At 31.8% G+C, this 18988-nt stretch overlaps 2 protein-coding genes across 2 annotated transcripts; both read right to left on the bottom strand.

Moving 5' to 3' along the window:
* Positions 1 to 1033: 1033 nt before the first annotated feature.
* LOC114392272 lies at positions 1034 to 3001 on the bottom strand. Its single transcript, XM_028353334.1, has 4 exons — positions 2779 to 3001; positions 2526 to 2687; positions 2330 to 2437; positions 1034 to 1257 (listed from the first exon to the last, which is right to left on the bottom strand). Exons 1-4 carry the CDS (start codon positions 2978 to 2980, stop codon positions 1226 to 1228), a joined length of 504 nt encoding a protein of 167 aa, XP_028209135.1. The 5' UTR covers positions 2981 to 3001; the 3' UTR covers positions 1034 to 1225.
* Positions 3002 to 6809: 3808 nt separating this feature from the next.
* Positions 6810 to 10181, bottom strand: LOC114394008 (scarecrow-like protein 13). The gene is made up of 2 exons (XM_028355547.1): positions 10065 to 10181; positions 6810 to 8923 (listed from the first exon to the last, which is right to left on the bottom strand). Exon 2 carries the CDS (start codon positions 8737 to 8739, stop codon positions 7102 to 7104), a length of 1638 nt encoding a protein of 545 aa, XP_028211348.1. The 5' UTR covers positions 8740 to 8923; positions 10065 to 10181; the 3' UTR covers positions 6810 to 7101.
* Positions 10182 to 18988: the final 8807 nt, after the last annotated feature.

Genomic DNA, 18988 nt, shown 5'->3' with positions numbered 1-18988 from the left:
TTGAGACCTGAAAAAAATTGGAGCAATGCACGTACGTACAAAATGCCCAAGCAAACATGCATCCGACCACGTGCATCAAATTTTCATCGAAGATGCTGATGATCATGACGTCGTGATTAGGGATACAGAGAGAATGAAAGTGAAATATTTAGGAATTTAACTCAATATGATGAAAATTTATGAACATTTAGAATGCTGAAAACATGTTACGTAACTGAAAGCATCGTGAGAAATTTTACACGTAAATCCACTCCGCCTTTTCTTCCGTTGAAATTTGTCTCCCGATAAGATTAATTAGTTGCACCTCTTGGTGTAGATATTCAGAAACACATGAAGAAAGGTTATTGATATGATTAATGATATTATATGATAATGCGATAAGAAAGAAATAAAAAGAAAAGAAACTTATCCGGTCAAAATGAAATGAAATATATTAAATAAGTGCTTTGCCTGTTTTAGGTATACAAAAATAGGGGATCTTTGTGTATTAGTTAAGTGTTTGCCCAGTTTTAGTATATTTTTAATTTTTCAGTTATGTTGTATGTCTGCTCGTCTACAAACTACAAAGTGTTAATTTATAAAGGCTAATAGATAAGGATGAAAACAGTGGAGGTGGAATACAGACATTTTATTTACTCACCGTGTTTAGGTTCAAAGAGCTGGTTACAGCAGACTTTTTTTTTTACAGAATACGATAGACGTATTATGAATAATATATATTTTAGCATACTTTTTTTCTCTTTCACAAAAAAAAGGTATACTTATTTTAGGAGAGACTTAAACAAGATAACTGCTATATTTTTTTAATATTCCTATTATATAAAACAATTTCATTTTTAATTAATACTTGCTGTATTTTTTTAATTAAGAGGATATGGCATTTTTAATTAATTGAGAAAAGATAAAAATAGACATGTACATTTTTTAGAATAGAAAAATAAAATTTATTTTGTATCATTTAATTGATTAATTAATTATATTTAATGAAATTTAGATTGGAATATAAAAATTATTGCATCTATAATTTATAGATTTAAATTATTAACAGCATCTATAATTATTCAGCCCATGTTCTAACTTTTTTCCCCCTATCCAATCCACTGTGTATAAACAATACACATGGGCTGAATAAAAACTTTTCTTCCTCCCAATTCCATTTAATTTCTAACATTGTTTGTGACTGGTGACGAGCTTCAACAAATGATTTTCAAGAAGTTGTTGCCACTCATATACCTTCCCCATTCTCCATCCCATTCACTGAAAAGAAAATAATGTGAAATATAGCAACAATCAGCTATATAGAATTGTAGCAAGAACGTAATAGTGCAGGTAATATATGCTCTTATGAAAGGAATAAGACACAATAGTCCATTAACATCATCTTAGAATAATTAAAAAGACCAATGCTATTTATTTTGAGACTCTATTTATTTATTTCATTAAAACTTGGTGTGATTTATGAAATTGTAAGATCTAATCTAGTAATTGATTTGGAAATTTTTGGTTGAGGAGAAAATATTCATAAAAATCAATTAACGACCCAAAAAATATAAAGAATAAAGAATTAATATATAAATTGATTTATAATTAAAAATCATAATAAAAATATACTCAAATATATAAATTAGATTTCAGATTCTTAATGACTACTTTTATTTTGATATAAAATACTATTAATAATTTCCTAAAAAAACATTAAAATTCAATTTAAAGAAAAAGATAAAATAAAGTAAATTAAATGGGATAAGCGGTTAAAAAATTAAAATATAATAAGATAAAAAAAATATGAAATGGTTTAGAAGAAATGTTTAATTAGGCCAATTGAAGGAATAACATGTAAATTGCATATAAAAAAATATAATATTATAAATATTTAATTGAGAGAATGAGAATAAGGAGGCTAAGAGTAAATTAGGGGAGGATACTCATGGAATGTCATCCCATAAGAATATTACTACATAGGATGATTAAACGCATAATAAACAAGATAACTCAAATAACGTGCTAGTGTAATTGATAAAGTTAGTGCCTCCTGTTGGAGTTTAATTTCAACTTTGAAGAGTTATAACTCATACAGCACTTTAGGAACTTTTACCTTAGCGATATTGTCAAATAAAAAATAATTAAAGTTCTTAAAATTAGTAAAAATAAAGAATAAAGATTTGAATACTATTCGATTGTACAAAGATTTGATTGTACAAAGGCCAGGGATTTGTGTTTGATTATATTCTAGTGTGTCCTATTCTGTTCTATTGAATAGCCATTACACAAGAAGAAACAAATGGTGTAAAGTAACAACTTTCTGAAAACGTCATAGTAACAATAATACCATTGTGGTTATTCTGTGGTGCTGTCTTTTCCGCTGGAAAACTTAATGATCGAGCAAGGCGTTTGACACAATTCAAACGTAAGGGTTTTGATTTTGTTATTATGCTACCTGAGAGAGAGAGAGACAAAAGGTGTCAACCCTAAAATATACTAACATATTTTTCCCCAAAAGAAATACTATAATAATATTTACTGACCATCATCAGCACTTGAAGCTGATAGTGATATCAAGTCTGGTGCGACGGGGTGGTTGGCAATGGAAGGTGGCACAGTCATTGGAGTTCCCAGGTTTCGTGCAAGGCGTTTAATTGCATTTAGACGCAACCTTCTCGGAAAAGCTTCCAGCGGAATTGACGATCCTGTTTGTCGATTAATTAGCACAATTAACAAAATGAAAGAACCATCAAGTAACTGAATAAATATGATAAATTAACATTAACTAGAGATGACCTTGAAGAATTTGAAATGATGAGTTAGAAGGAGTGGACAAGGCTTCAGCCATTAATGGAGCATTATTTGCAGATCTCTGTCTTCGAAGCTGGTAGTTTCTGCGGCGTCGTGCAAGGTGTCGTTCCCTCTGTTCTTTATTCATCGATTGTCTCCTCTGCTTGTCACGTACACGACGCCGTTCCCTCTCTTCCTCCCGCTCCATTCTGCTTAAATACAAAACACTCATTCCATTGTTTTCTTCTTAAATAATCATCGATGACTAAAGAATAAACCCAGATTACGTTTTATATGATATCAAAATGCAAGTAAGAAACGGTATTTATGGAGAATCCCGGAGAATCTGGCTGAGTTAATCGCAGTCAAGCACATGCCACGCGACAATCGTGAAATAAAATTCAGCTAGAATTGATTTTCTTTCAAATTCTTTAAGGTGCCAGCTAGGATCATTAGGCAATAGAATTTAGTTCTAAAGAAATAAGGAAATGGCGCAATTAGAGGCGAATACTATTAGTTTTTCATTTTGTTGATTTATGTTTTTATTATTTTTTTAAATTTTTACAATTCAATGACAAATGTGATAGCGCATAAGAAATTCAATGACCAAAAGGATCATTTACTCATTCATAAGCATATTCATGTAACGAATTAAATGTTAATAAAAAGAATTCAATAAAGTCATTGAATTGAAAAAACAGATTAAAAGTTAAAAATTACATAAAAATGGCATGCATCAATTCTTACTTTAATATTCTTAACTATAATATATTTTAGAGTTTAATTTGATATATGTTAAAGGTCAATATAATGATCAATGTAATCACTTAATACATACGTATTTGGTTACTCTTCACGTTAACAATATTGATCCATGTCTCCAAAAGTATATCTGTATATGGTTACGTTTGTTTTTCCGTTGGATTTTCGGCTGCATGCATTATAACTTACGAGATTCATCCAACGATCGTTCGTAAAAGGAAGAAAGAGATCCGTTGGTGAACGTTCGTTCGCCGGCTTCCCAATTGATCTCCAAACATGCACTATGTGTGTAGCTTTTATGTCAGATGTGGTTTAATAAAAGTTTGGAAGCATGAAAAATCAATGTTAGTATAGTAAATGAATTAAAATTAAAATTACATAAAAAAAATGCCATCATGTGACAATTTTTATTTTAATAAATTTAATTATAATATATGTTAGAGTTTAATTTGATATACCGTGAATGGTCAATGGTCAATGTCATCGCTTAATATGTAAAGTTTGGAAACAAGAAAGTTTAATAACCATAAAGATGACACAAATTAAAAGCTAATAAAAAATTTACGTGAAGTAATTGAATTGAAAATATTAAAAATTAGAAATTATGTAAAAAGATGTCTTGCGGCAATCTAGGGATTTTTAATATTATTTTTATTAATTTTCTAAGATAGAAAATATTTATGACTTGAAAAAAATAAAAGAGGATCTCAATTAGACATGAAAGATTAAAATATAATATAATTTCAAAATAAATAAAAATACTATTAATAATATTATATGAATATATATATATAAGTTTTTTTTCTCAATTTATGATTGAAATAATAAAATAATATTTTAATTTAACAAAATTAATGTAAACTTAATTTCTGTTTATTTTAAAAATTAAAAATAACCAAAAAAATACAAGTTCAATTTGAGTTTGAAAATATGAAAAATCAAGAAATGTGTATAAATGAAAATTTAATAAAAGAAACAGAAGTAAAAAATTCAAACAATTTATACAATATAAGTAATCTTGTTTTTATATGGTTTGTTTATATGCATAAATATTGAATAGATAACGCTACCGTTGAAGTTGTCACACACTCAAATTTTGTTTTATTGAGTTTTTTAGAAATACAGAATTAAGCTTTGAAAATAATCTAAATTAGTTTATTTCTAATAAATTTTGAAAATTTAAATCAAATTTTCTCCTCTCTCGTAATTGATCAATTTGGGACTTTATTAATTTTTATTTTTCATATTATTTATAATTTCGTTCATTTATTTCGCTTATTTAAAATCTTAATTGCAAAATATTACTTAGTTTGTAACCATTTAATCTTTTGTGCTGAATATTTTTTCAGCAATTGGGGATTCATTGTTTAGGCCACGTGTTACAACCCAAACGTACTTATGCATTTGTCACAGTCTTAGACTTAAATAAATTGTATTGTGTGTGTTGATTTTAGTTTTTAGAATTTGGACATTTGATTGGGCCAGCGGAATGTTGTAGCGCGTGTGCAAAGTATTTATTACCAGTGGACGGTGCTCCCTTAATCAAAATGGTCAGCATGAGAGACTTGATTTCAGCCATCAGACACAGATGAACAACGTGTCTGCTCCAAATTTGATTATGATCATCAATTTCATGTTTTTTTCTTGACACGTTTTAGAGTCCCGGAACATCAACATCAGCACGTTTTAAAGCATCAAAGCCTTCTTGTTGATTTAGAGGCGTGGGCGTGGCTTCACCTTTTTCCTAAAGTTTGGTGTTTGCTCATCTACCAAACACGACCTTAGGTCACCCTTTTTATTGCCTTTGCCATTCCTAATCAGAGCAGAGCATGCTTAGATAAGTTACGCACTTGTTTAGATTTTATTTTATTTTTGCTGATGTAAGCACTTGTTTAGATAAGTTAAGTCCTTCTAACAACGAAAAAAAATAAAATATTTTTTTATAAGTTAAAATTAATTTATGCATGAATTAAAAATTATCTAGAAGTTATATCAGAAAATTTCTATAAATTAATTTATAGATAAGTTAATTTCTATGAATTAAGTTCATTTCTTTTAAAAATACTTCTAGAAAAATTTATAGAAACAATTCCTAGTTTTTTTCTTTCTATTTTACTTATCTTCATTGCACTGCGTACTTATCGATGGCAGTTGTTAGGCATATACATGTAGAGATCATTGACAAATCTTGTTTGATAGTCAATCTTGGACTTCCTAAAAGTATAAATAGTAGCAAATAATGGCATAGATAGGCATCAACAAGAATCATTTTTTGTTTATGGGCAGTGAAAGTAGTAAGGGGCACTGCAGTTGTTGACCCCCGAGAGGGATAACCGTGAAAGGTTAGTGCTGATTGAAGAGGGTAATGTTCAATTCGTGAGGTACTTTGAATTTGGATGGTGGAAAATTGTTTAATTCTGTGAATGTTGAACCTATGATAGCTTGTAAGGTTAGGACTCTGGTAGTGATTAATGGCAACTTGATAGCCTTAAGCAAATAAAGAGTACGTATAAAAGTAATTAATGTCATGAACATAAATTGTGACAGAGAAGTTGAGTGTGAGCCTAGCTGGAAAAGGCTAGGCATCATATAGGTCCTAACTAGTTGGAAAAAAACAATATAGATCTTACACTAATTAGTTAGACAGTAGTACAGTACTATAATAGATATCTGACAAAGAGCAAATGCTGTAGAAAGTGTGAAAATAGTTCAAACCACATCCGAAATGGTGTGGTTGTTCTTTAGTTTAAGAATAAGCTAATGGGTAGTTTTAATTGAAAATTTGAATGGAAATTACAGCGCTAATCTCTGTTTCTATCGATTCCTTTGCTTCCAAGCCTCTTCCTTTATCCTCTCTGCATTCAGCCCGGGACATCGAGGATATTGTTCTGCTGCCACATATGCTCTAGGAGGTAAATATCTTGGCCTTTTTCAAAACTAATTTTCATATGCATAATGAAGCTATTACTTCTGTGGGTCAAATTATACAATTAATTATATCTTAAGATTAACTCAGTTACCACTTGAATCAATATTTAAACGTGAACATCCATTAATTAGGGACAATAATGTGAAAAGTTTTAGAAGAACAAGATTCTTGGGAGAACTCACGGCTTACACAATATACGTTCAGGTAAGTGCTACTTCTACAAAGCAAATAAATAAACTTATGCATGCGTAGAATTATGTATCTATTATGACTCAGGAAACAACTACAGGGTAATATATAGTAGAGTAGTAGACCAAAACCTTGAGCTTAATGTACATCTGTAGTGTGGTGTAAGGTTTCTCATTTCAGTCACTACAAGGAACTAAACGAGGAAACAAGCTGAGTATCCTACTCATATCACGAGTTAAATAAAACTAAAGCCCGTGGAAGAGGGCAGGAAAATAACGCTGAAGTCATACCAGACGTTTCTTTTTCTTTCATTTATGTATTAGCATTTACAACGAGCTTTGAGATTCTACAAAATGCATTATAGAACAGAGGTAAATCTCAAGTCCTATGGAGAGACTACTTGCTCAATTAAAAGTCAAAAAGGAGGCAAACGCTCGAACCAGTCAGTTTCATCTCCAAGCAGAAGAGGTGGCCATATGTCTGTTCATCCAGCCAAGATAAAGAGCACCATCTCTATGTTCAAGCCTATAATTTTGACTGAACTCCTTTAGGAGATTTTGGGTAGCAACCATCACTGAAGAACTCAATTGACACTGTTTAAATCCAGCCATGGAAAGTCTTGACCTCCACTTTCCAAAAAGTTCATGCCTCTCCACCCTCTCAACCCCCTCACAAGCTATCATGTTGACCATGTCTCGTGCCACGCAGTGCTGCTCTGCGCTAATCCTCTTCTTATCATCTCTGGGGCAAGCCACATCTATAGATTCAAACATTGCAGTATAATAATCCAAGGTCTCAACAAACCTCTGAAAGAAAGGAGAAGTGTTGGTGTTGGATTCTTGCTCAACAAAGGTAACAACCTTGGGAGACAAGCTCTTAACCAACCTCAACAATCTATCCCTGTGATTTTCGGTGCTCACACTCTCATCTGGCATGTGGTGCAAAACATAAGGAAAGTTTACAGCCAGAGCTTCCCCTGCTCGGATTTCAATATTTCCTCGTACAACCTCACAGCCAGATATTGCAGCACTGTGGAATTCAAATGGAACTCCACAAGACCTGGCAAAATCTGAAAGCCTTTCTCCAACAATCCAAAGTCCTCCACCTCGTGCATGAGTCGACTGTGAGTCATCAACACCGGTCACACGAAGGGAGGGGGGTCCCCCTGGCCTATGTGCAAGAGCCTGGATAAGTAAATGCCACTGTGTGCCCTGCGCAATTTGAAAATCAATTATATGAATCCTTGACTCATTTGCCATTGTTTCTTGGATGATAGCATTTGCAGATATGTATGCAAACTTCCAGTATGGGCAAATCTGGTACAAAATGTGCATGTAACTCATTAGCTCTTTGCTTGTTGGTTGTTCACACTTAAGGGATTTGTAGATGAGATTCCCTGATGATTCCAACCTTGCTCTAAGCCCCTCTAACAAGTAAGCACCCAACCTCTGGATTGGATCACCAGAGACTGATACCAATTTCCCCAGTACATTATCTATCCAGCCTCTTGCTGTCGGAACATCATCGTCAGACACAGCCTGTGCACATACCTTGAGGGCTCCTTTCAAGTCAAATTGTGCAATATTTTCTGCTATCTGATCCCAGTTATGTTTGGCCAACTGAGATGATCCATGGAGGCCACCCTTGACGACGCAGCAGCCGCAACTGTCTGTAATGTCTGATTCCTCAGGCGCCAACAATGAAATCTCTAGTTCTCTTAGCTTGTGCTTTAGTTGATGCCGGTCATCAACACTAGACAAGCCACTTATTGGCGAACCATAGGTGTTGTCAGAGGACTGGTGGTGATCTGAATAGCATGACTGAGAACCTTGTGGAGAAAATGGAGTCCTTTTAGATGATACACTGGCATAGGAAGGAGAATCATCACAATCCATGAAATCATTAGTGGGTGCTGGGCATGATTCCAGAGTAAAGTATTGCTCCTTACAGGTTTCAAATGAAACACTTGTTCCCTGGCTGCTGCTATCTTGGCATAGATTGCTTTGCAACATTTGGTAAATGCCTTGCACAGGCTGGTGATAGAAATGGGCACCAGCTGAACTAGGGTGCTTCTGAGACGTTTGCATCTAGAAAAGAAGTATTCACTCCGCCAAGAAAAATCAATGAGAATAACAAGTAGTCAATCTTTGTAATTGGGAAGGTTCTTTCCAATCGCACTGGATCACTTGATGGTCATTCAGAGACACAATTTTTGCAGATGACTCATTAGATGCAATAATTATCTGCCAAGTGCCAACAACGGTTCACAACCTGCATAATAAAATTAGATAGAATTATTAAGAGCAGTTAACGGTGATTAAATAAAGCAAAGAAATATGTTCAAACAGGTTTACATATGAAGATCTAAAAATAATTAAGATGAGCTAAAGAAAAGTAAATTCAAACTTCAAAAATATATAAAGGGAAAAAGAAAAAAAAATCCAGACTACGGAAGAGATTCTCGCATGAATTCATGTAATGTAAGAAATATATGATTAAAAACATCCTGAGAGCTGTACACCTTCTCCAGAGACATGAGATGCAGACTCACTCTCATATGGAACTAGGATTTCTTTTTGGGTGGAAGGAGGTGGTGTTAATTTTTAGAATCTGAATGATCAATCAAGGAGCTAAAATAAATCTCGCAATATTTATAGATAGACATCAATAGGTTCAATACACTTTAAATTATCATCCACTAGTAACCAGTTAAATCTCGCAACTGAGACTTCATCAAATAATAAAAGATCATAGAAGAACTCCTGACATTAATAAGGTAACCAGAAACTACAGAAAAAGAATATAAAAGAATAAATAGACGAGTAAAACAGAAAAAAATGAAAAAGTTTATATTACTCGTGTCATGGTTCCCGAGGAAAGAACTTTTGATCGGATACGCTAGCAGTAACGCGAATTTTAAGATTGCGGAAACATACACACAAATTATACTACATAACCGAAAGGCTCTGTTCCGTAAAAAAAAGAAAAGAAAAAGAAAGCATTTGACTCAACGAGTCAATAAGGGAAGAAGAATAAATGCACAAGGAAAGACCATACATGCCAAAAAATTCAACCCCTTTGGGTGCCAAAATCGCAAAATCGCCAACCTCTAAGGAAAGTTCGAGGTTTTAAAAGTTCAGCACAAGACTGGCTAGTAACAGAAGAGAGAGACTTAACCATGAAACTAATAATTAAAAAAAAAAATCGAAGTAGTTGCTGAAACTGGACGAAATTGAATGGTAAAGAGGTCGGTTGGCCAACGGGTATTTGAGACAGAAATGGGAGTTTGTGTGGGGATTGTCGATAAAACCGGAAAATGGAAAATGAGAGAGAAATGGGAGTTTGAGCTGAATGAGACAAGAAGAAGAAAAGCAAGAGGCATGAAGGAAGTAAGTGTCCAGCGAGAGCATACCTGTGACTCAGAGCAGAGAGAGAGAGAGGAGAGAGAAACCAGATTGCTTGCCAATGCCAGCAACTAATCTTATATGGATTTGTAGTCGCTGAGTTATAATTTTATAGTTAAAAGGTTGGTAGCGAATAGTAGTAGTATTTATTAATTAAGAAGTGAAAATTACACGTTGTGATTCACTATCATCACTCTGCTGAGGAAGGAACAAGGAAAGTCAGCTCAGCTGCGAATACCGACCAGTGTAATGTACGGTACTATTCAACAACACATAGAATCTTCTTCTCATCCCATGTGCCTTCTGACAAACCAGAAATCATTATCTATTCCTTCATTGCCACCTCAGTTATGCTCTTTCCAATATGCCTTTGACACGGTAAGTATTTTCTTTACTCCACTATTTCTTTATTTGTTTGGTTTCAATATGGTACTCAAAAGAAAAATAAATAAAATCAATGAATTGCAAATACAAATATAATAGGAAAACGAGTTCTCAAACATTTTAAGCTTCCTATTACTTATGTTTTAAAAAAAACACATCTTGAGTTTCAATTTTGTCCTCGTTGATCTTTTAATTTATTTATTTTCAGTCAACTTATTACTAGCATACTAATGAATAATTATAAAACCATCTCAATTATTTATTTGTTAATAAATATTAGTTATTAGTTTTTGTTATTAAGAAAATTTAAACTTATAATTTTTCCCTTCATCCTTCTTTTTTCATCGCCAAATCAACATTATATTTCCTAACTAGTTATTTATCTTAATAATTTTGATTTTGCTAGAGTGTTCATGGCCTTCAATCCAATCTGAAACGTAATAGCAATTCATTTAGAATGGATTGGATTGGAATTGCATCAAGAAGAAACTATCATTAAAAAAAAATTTGCAATGGAGATTCCCTCCACACAGCTGGGTTAAATACAATGGTTCAATTAGACATTGAGGGCGACATACTGGTTATGTTGGTGTTTTAAGGGATGCCTCTGGAGGAGTCTGGATATTGGGTGTGAAGTTTCTATTGAAAGTTGAGAAGTTGTAGCATTATAAGAAGTTTTCAACAATTTTGTATTATAACCTATCTACAGACACCTTTGTCTGTTGCAGAAAAAAAAAATCCTATTCATGTATTGGAATTTTACAGAAGAGAAAAAAAAAACACAAAAAACTTGCTGTTAAACTCTTTGTGTGTTTCTCTCTCCTATTAGAAAAACTAGTAATCGGAAAGAATCCAAACTCATGTATTGTGCCAATTATGCTCAAGCTTCACATATTCATGTATGGTACTTTATTGCTTCAATTCAAATAAATTATTCTACGCCAATTCATATAAATTGTTTAAATCAACAAACCGATAATTAATATTTCACCTGTCCAATAACTAATTCAATTTTAAAATTTGATAAATTTATAAAACTGCTTTTTCTCACCTCACCTCAACTCAAGCGCAGGATCAAACTTAATACAATAATGAAACAATGGTCCATTTAATTACTACTAGTATAGGTTCAGAGGTAAACAACTAAAACAAGGCTGTTCATGAAAAAAATGTGGGGAAAGCATACAGAGAATCTTGGTGCCTTCTTTCATTCTTCCAAGAAAGAAATAGTTATGTCACTTTTTTTTTTTTAATAATCAAATCCATCATCACTCTTTTTTTCCAATAAATATTAATTATTAATTTTTATTTTTGAAAAAACTCGAATTTACTACATACCCCTTTCTTTATTATCCTCTATTGCCAAACTACCAAGTCAATCTTATATCTTCTCTATCACCACCCCTTAATTAATGTTCATTTAACAAAAAAATAATATTAATTTCTCATATATATATATATATATATATATATATTATGACTCATAATTTAATGCAATTTTATAATTAAAATTAACTTAAGCATATATTTCAATTATGTATATTATTTTGAATACAATTTTATTAGAATAATTTTTGTTTAAATTTAAAATAAATGGATACTTAATAGTGCCACCTAACTAGTAATTACTATCACTAAAACAAATAACTCATGGAATACTTGAATTGTGGATAATACATGTGTTTTCTATAAATAAATAAAAAATATTCATAACATGTCTAAATCTATACGTACATTAAAAGTAAGATTTTATTAAAAATCAGTTAAATTATCATCTTAAAAAATAATCATTAATAGATACTTTACTTAAGAAACAATATAGACCAACGCTATTCTACTCCAATTGATCAAGTCATTCTTTCATTTACAAATCATTGCGTGCGTGCGTGCGTGCTTGTTTTTTATTTAATTTTTTGGTGAACTTGCAACAAATCCAAAGAGTGTTTGACCGTAAAAGTCTGGATGTTATTTTTCCAACCTCTATTGTCTCTACAGCCATCAAACAGAAGCAGGTGTAGGGAGAACTGGAGAAAGGTTATGATTTGTGAGATTCTATTGCACGTTACATCCACCAACCTAAAATTAACACAAAAGCAAAAATCAAATATTATCGCGCGTCACACAAAAGGTGGGGCCAGCCAAACAACGTCAGCAAGGAGTAAGACGTCACGTCGGGGAGACCAGATCACCATTTCTTTCTTTATCTGACATGAAAAAATATATAGAATAGTTAAATGGAAAGAAAAATTCTAATAATAAGTGACAAGATAAAAGATAAAAAGGAGAAAATAAATACTCTATATTTATAAAAAAAATTATGGGAGTAATTAATTAAAGGACAGAGTGGGACAATGCATTGATAAAAAAGATTTGTGGTGATCTTATCCTTCCCAACTAAACAAAAGAGACTTTCCTTTCACCGACTTTGATCTTTCCCTGTATCTTCAGTGCTTTGTGGAATCACCTTTCCCTTTTTCTTTCATCGAATGAAACACATTCTATTCCAATTCCAAAATCTAAAAACTTTCAACTCGAACAATATTGGTGTGACTATCGCTTCCCTTCTTTCTTTCTTCTTTTCCTGTTTCTACGAAACATTCAATTCGCTTTTCTCATCAAAAATATTTTTCTACACCTCAAATATGTATATATGGGAGCTGTATTGTATTTCTATGCAAGACAATAACATAATATAATATTAAATCATATTGCTGGAAAGTCACACGTTGTCGGCCTCAATTGTTGGGATGCAATGGTTTTCAAAAAGAATCTTATTTAATAGGTTCAGAATCTATAGTTTATTAAAAAAAACTATAATTCATCTTGATAAATCATTTATTCTAATAGGCTGGTGCTCGCTTGTTAAACAACTTCACTCAAAGTTAATTAATTTTGAGATAAACTCTATAATATATATATATATATATATATATATATATATATATATATATATATATATATAAAATTAATCAAGACAATAAATGATTTTTTTAGGAAAACAAAGAAAAAAATAGAAAAAACCATGAATTATAAGTTTAATAAATGTCTTGTACCTGTCGAAGTTAGTTAGCCAATTACTGAATATTTCTTTTACTCCAAGAGTCTTATTTTTTAGTATCCAGATGTTTAGTTTTTTGAGGATTGAGATATTTGCAACACATACTCAAAAGCTTAAGTTAGAATTCGACACTAAATAATAAATATGATTAATAAATGAGAATAACAGTAATTTTTATATCGAGAATTTCACTCATATTTGACTAAATTATAATATTTGTTCTCCTAATTTTATAAATTAATGATTTTGATTATTTTTTAAAATTATTAATTAATAATTACAATTAATAGAATTATTTAAATTAATTATAATTTTTTAAAGTAATTAATGATTTTTAATTCATTTATAATTAATTTTGATAAAGCAGTTAGACTTAAATAAAAATAATGAAGTGCCTTCTATATAGTTTATAGTGATACAAGGGAAGTTGTCCTAAAAGTAACGATGCTAAATATACACCGATATTTAATCATATATTATTAAGTATAGTATTAAAAAAATTGTTATGTGTAATATGATGAGTTTATTAATTTTAATTATAATTATATTAAAAAATCATATAATCATAAATTATAATTAGATAATAATATAAAACTACTCGAAAAAAATGTTTTAATAGAAAGGTCTTAGACGCACTGATTCCAGTGAAAATGAAACGTAGTTTATCAGAAACTTTTCTAATAGGCAACACAACAGCAGAACGCACTAAGCAATTCTCTCTATCTTGTATTTAATTATTTTAGTTTTTATGCCTCAATTCAAGTCGCTTGCACGTTGACATGAGTCATGAGTGTACAATCTAAAAATATTGACAGAAATAAAAGTGAATGTGATTCTACTTCTGTTTAAATTAATTTGCCATGGAATTGATGATCAGGTTATTATTGACCAAATTCTGATTTTGATCTCCTCTCATTTTACATTTTAGGATTGCAAGAAGTTACAAGGGCAGGTCAATAGTTTAAATCATCCAAAGAAGAAGAAAAAATAGAGTCAAATTGAAATTGTAATTAATATTCTGAATTCGTGACACAGCACATGGTGTGCAGATATAGTACATATAGAAAAAGTAACTTTAATTTGTCAATCGTGCAACACAAGCTAATTAATTAAACCTCACATGGATCACTCTTTAGACGCGAATAGTTAAGAGTCAGATAGTTGATGAAACGCGGGATTTGCCAAAATTGTGAGTAGGGTCGATATTTCCTTATTTTTACCCTTTCATCCATTGGTGGCAGTGAAGTATATTTGCAAGTTAAGAAGCAAGGCCACTATCAAGATTCGATATCATTCATCTTCAGAGACTTTTTAGAAATATGAATTCTCAATTGCTGATGAAAAAATTAGCATTTAATATTACACGTAAATAAAATTTTAAATTGCAGTCAGAGTCGCAATTTCCTCACTTTCCTTGATATTGCATCAAGTTATGGATAAATTGGGATTGCACACACCCAACTGAGTTTAAAATTACTGATTAAACTAGAACAATTAATCTTGTGATAATTTATCTACGCATGGATGGTAAGTTATTTTTATATATCATATTAAAACCGTGCGTGACTTATATTTTTAAAATTTTACTGTATCTAGTGTTTGTCAAATCATCGTATGATATCCATATCCTGTATCTATCTGTGAAGCAGGCAATAGCAAGTTGTATATTTGATAACACAATTGCCAAGTTTGTCTAGACGTGAACAAACGTTAAGTCACAGGGAACAAATCTAGTTTTCTCACATGTCTTTTGATGCTTGATGGTATTATTCCGATCAATTTTTAGCTGGAGCTAGTGTTCTATGACTCTGTTCCTATGTCGGAGGCTGAACATCTCACGTATTACAAACTCTTTGGTGGATATTAAATGTAGTTAATTAATTAATTTGGACATTTCCCCAAACAGAAGAAAGCCTAATAATAAAGAGAAATAAGGCATAACAATAGACACACTCTCACCATTCCATTTCAAAACGGGTCCTCGATGTGAGATTTTATAATTATTGAAATAAGTTTTCAGTTGAGATTAAGGGACTAGAATAACTTAACTCATCCTTTTAGTATCACCAATGTTTCGACTTAAAATTTTTATATGAGATATTATTTATTAAGATGTTTGATAACAGTCACAATTTTATTCTTATAAAAAATATCTCAATAGGATGAGAGGAAAGACTGTTTATAAATAACTCGTGACTTTTACTCTTAAACAATGTAAAATTTTGTGACTATAAGAAGTTTGAAACAATTTTTAAATGCCAATATGAGATAAAAAAGAAAAGCAAGATCCAACCAAAGGTACAACTATAGATAATAGAAAAATACCAAAAAAGACATTATATGCAGAGAGAGAGAGAGGCTAATTAATTATCAATTGCAGCATATCCTCATTCCTCATTAAGGCCAGAGCTGAACGAGGTCTCAACTGTAGAATTCTTTAATAAAATTTCCAAAAAAACCGATCTCTTTTTTATGCCCCTGTATTTTTTAGACAAACAGAATTTAGAAGTGCTTTTTGTAAGATAAATAATTTATCAAACACTTTATATGAAATTTAGAACACCAATAAATTTATTTATTTGTTGAAAACATGATCAAAATAATTGTCTATAAATTTTTTTCTACTGATCACATACACTTAAACTCTAGAGTTCTTAATGTAACAAATCCTAGTTAACAACTAATGAGATGACGTGAAAAGAAACTTAGTCTCTCTATTTATTAAGCATAAACAATTTTTCATCATGGCTTAGTGGTTCAATCCACACTATTTCCCACACCTATGACATATTCTTGTCCCCAAATACAGGATTCGTTTTGATGTATTCTTCTCCCCGAATACAGGATTCGTTTGTATCCTCCAATGTGATTGATTATTCTGAATTTTCAAAGACTCAAATTGAGCTTGGCAATACAGGTGAGCTAATGACACAACAAAGAGAAGTATCAAGATTTTCAAAATCTGTTTTTAGTTTTTAAAAATTATTACATGTGACATGCTATTAATTTTTATTTATAAATTAAAATATATGGTTATATGTCACATGGAGATTGATGCAATGGATCGCATAATCATAAACAATGTAATAATGATTTGATTAATGATTATTGGAAGCATTGCCATCCCATGTCAACCAAAATCCAATATGGATGGCTGCATACATGCACTTATAAAAAGCATTGATAGCCATGACCGATGGTATTCCAAGAAAAAACAAGTCTCTTTAGGCATACCACTGTCGAACATTTAATTTTCCATTCAAAGCATATGGGTCTGTATCTTTCAATCATTTTCCCAATCCAATAATCTCCTTCCCACGTGCCTGAAAAACCAATGAGAGGCCGAAACATTATCACAACGGAAGAAAAAGGTAACGGATCCTCGTGGGCTTTGAGCATGCGCGTCAACGTGTCGGGCAGGAAATCGGAAAACTACCTAGTATTAGAGTGAATCAATGGATTGGTGAACGTGAACGTTAACGTGCCTAATAGCTTGGCTTGTAGGAACTTGTTATGCCACAAACAAATTTTCATATAAAAGTCTAGGCGTATCCCAAGCTTGTCAAAAATTATTATACAGTTCAGCATAATTATAATCTCGGTCAATATTAATTTGACATATAATTCAGTTTAATTAACTCTCTCATAATATAATTAAAATCTGACTATGCATTCTATAATTATCGATTAGCATCATGAACGCCGTAGATTTAGTACTTGCCATTTTAATGCGTTGTTAGGCAAACACCCTCGTCCTAATTAAGCACGTTGGAATTTGGGTGTAGCAGAGTTGGATACTAGATAGAATTATTTTTTGTAAAAGTTGAGAAAGAATTTTGTATTGAAAATACGTGTTCAAGTTCTACTCAATTTTAGCCATAAATTGAATCTATGTACTAGGCGAGAAGAATTAATTTTAGAAATAAAAATAACACGCCCTTAATGTCGGTCCCATGCTTGTGTTGTGTGACTGCACATTATGTTGTCACAAGTATTTCTTTACAACTCATCCCTTTACCTCAAATCATCTTTAATATCAAAATGACAAAATTTGGCACCTTGACCAAAACTCATTCAAGCAATTTCTGTGGGCGATTTATCCCATTATCAAAAAGTTTTTAAAATCTGACAGGTTATTTTTTGCTAAAAAAAAAGCGGTGAACACTGAAAGTTTAGGTTTAAAATAGTTTAATTATTATTGTATTGAGAAGATTTTGTAAGACTAGTAGAAGAGGTCACATTCGTAAACTAGTGGGAAACAAAACAATCAAACTGAGTCAAGTATTATTTTGAATTAATAGTCAGTATTGATTGCTTAAACAAGTGATAAATAAAGCCAAATTTTATTTACTATATGTGCATTTATGTACATGAAAATAAGTTTGCTATCAGTAAAACAATGTAAAAATTGATGTAAATGAAAAGGACAGCTGCAAAGAATGACAACTCTTTTCTATGATCATTATCATTAATTTGAAATGAAACAGACATATCTGACAATGTAACTAATCATTGGATTCAGAACAGTGAACTGGCGTTAACACATTTGACCGCATGTGTAGACATGGACTAAAAGAGACACATTCCAATATATATATTCTCCCCAATAATGCACTCAAATGTGCATCATGAGCTGTGGAAACTTAGAATAACTGTTGTTTGACTGCAAGTGTAGCATGCTTTTGTTAAACTTATCACATTTTTCTGACAAATTTGAAGTCATTTAACCTCTTCTGAAGCTGTTACGTCCATTCTAACTGAGACCCAAGTGCCTTTTGCTTTATTGGCCAGTGGCCACAACGCGGCACTTCTCGTAGTAACAAACACACTAGCACTAACTAGCCAGCACTCATTATGGTTATAGTCTTAATAGAGACAATCATATATTGCCCATTAACCTGTATTGACTCAGCTTTTTTATCCTTGTTTGTTGCTAATTTGGCGTGATTCCTTTCTCCAAAACAAAAGCTGCTATATTTAACTTAATGGGCAAAGAAATATAATAGTAGGATTTATAATGCACGCCTTGCCTAAGCAGGCTAATATAACCTTCATTGGCCAGTACATGTTTCAAACTTGAAGGACTTATAGACGATATGATAAGGGGCGGGTGGTTATTATGCTGCATAAGAGAAGCATCAATCCAAGCAATAGTGGCATCTGCCCTTTCATTTCTGCATGCCATTCACATCCAAACACTTGAAGACAAAGAAGTTGCATAGAGATGGTTGAGAGAAGAATGTTGGTGTATGTTTGTCCTTGTCATACACAATTGCTTGATCAAAGAATGATATGACCAGACAAAGATCATTAATTCCTCCCTCCTAGCTAAAAGCCCTTGTCCTTATTGCCCAACCGTTCAACTTCCCCTTCTCCCAACAAAAGGAAAAGCTTAGCGGAGTTACTAGAGTATTACAAAGAAAGAAATAAAATATATATGAGATACCAATAAAGCCCACCAAAAAGACTCCACTAACCCCAAAGCACAAA

The sequence above is a fragment of the Glycine soja genome, chromosome 17, assembly GCF_004193775.1.
Source record: "Glycine soja cultivar W05 chromosome 17, ASM419377v2, whole genome shotgun sequence".
NCBI lineage: Eukaryota > Viridiplantae > Streptophyta > Magnoliopsida > Fabales > Fabaceae > Glycine > Glycine soja.
Note: the sequence above shows the minus strand (reverse complement) of the source record. Positions and strands in the feature narration are given on the sequence as shown.

Coding starts and splice junctions, on each gene's coding strand:
- LOC114392272 (XM_028353334.1), bottom strand. CDS start 2,980: ATGGAGCGGGAGGAAGAGAGGGAACGGCGTCGTGTACGTGACAAGCAG. Junction 2,438..2,525: donor AGCTTCAAGTGCTGATGATG/GTCAGTAAATAT, acceptor TCTCTCTCTCAG/GTAGCATAATAACAAAATCA. Junction 1,258..2,329: donor ACCACAGAATAACCACAATG/GTATTATTGTTA, acceptor TTTTCTTTTCAG/TGAATGGGATGGAGAATGGG.
- LOC114394008 (XM_028355547.1), bottom strand. CDS start 8,739: ATGCAAACGTCTCAGAAGCACCCTAGTTCAGCTGGTGCCCATTTCTAT.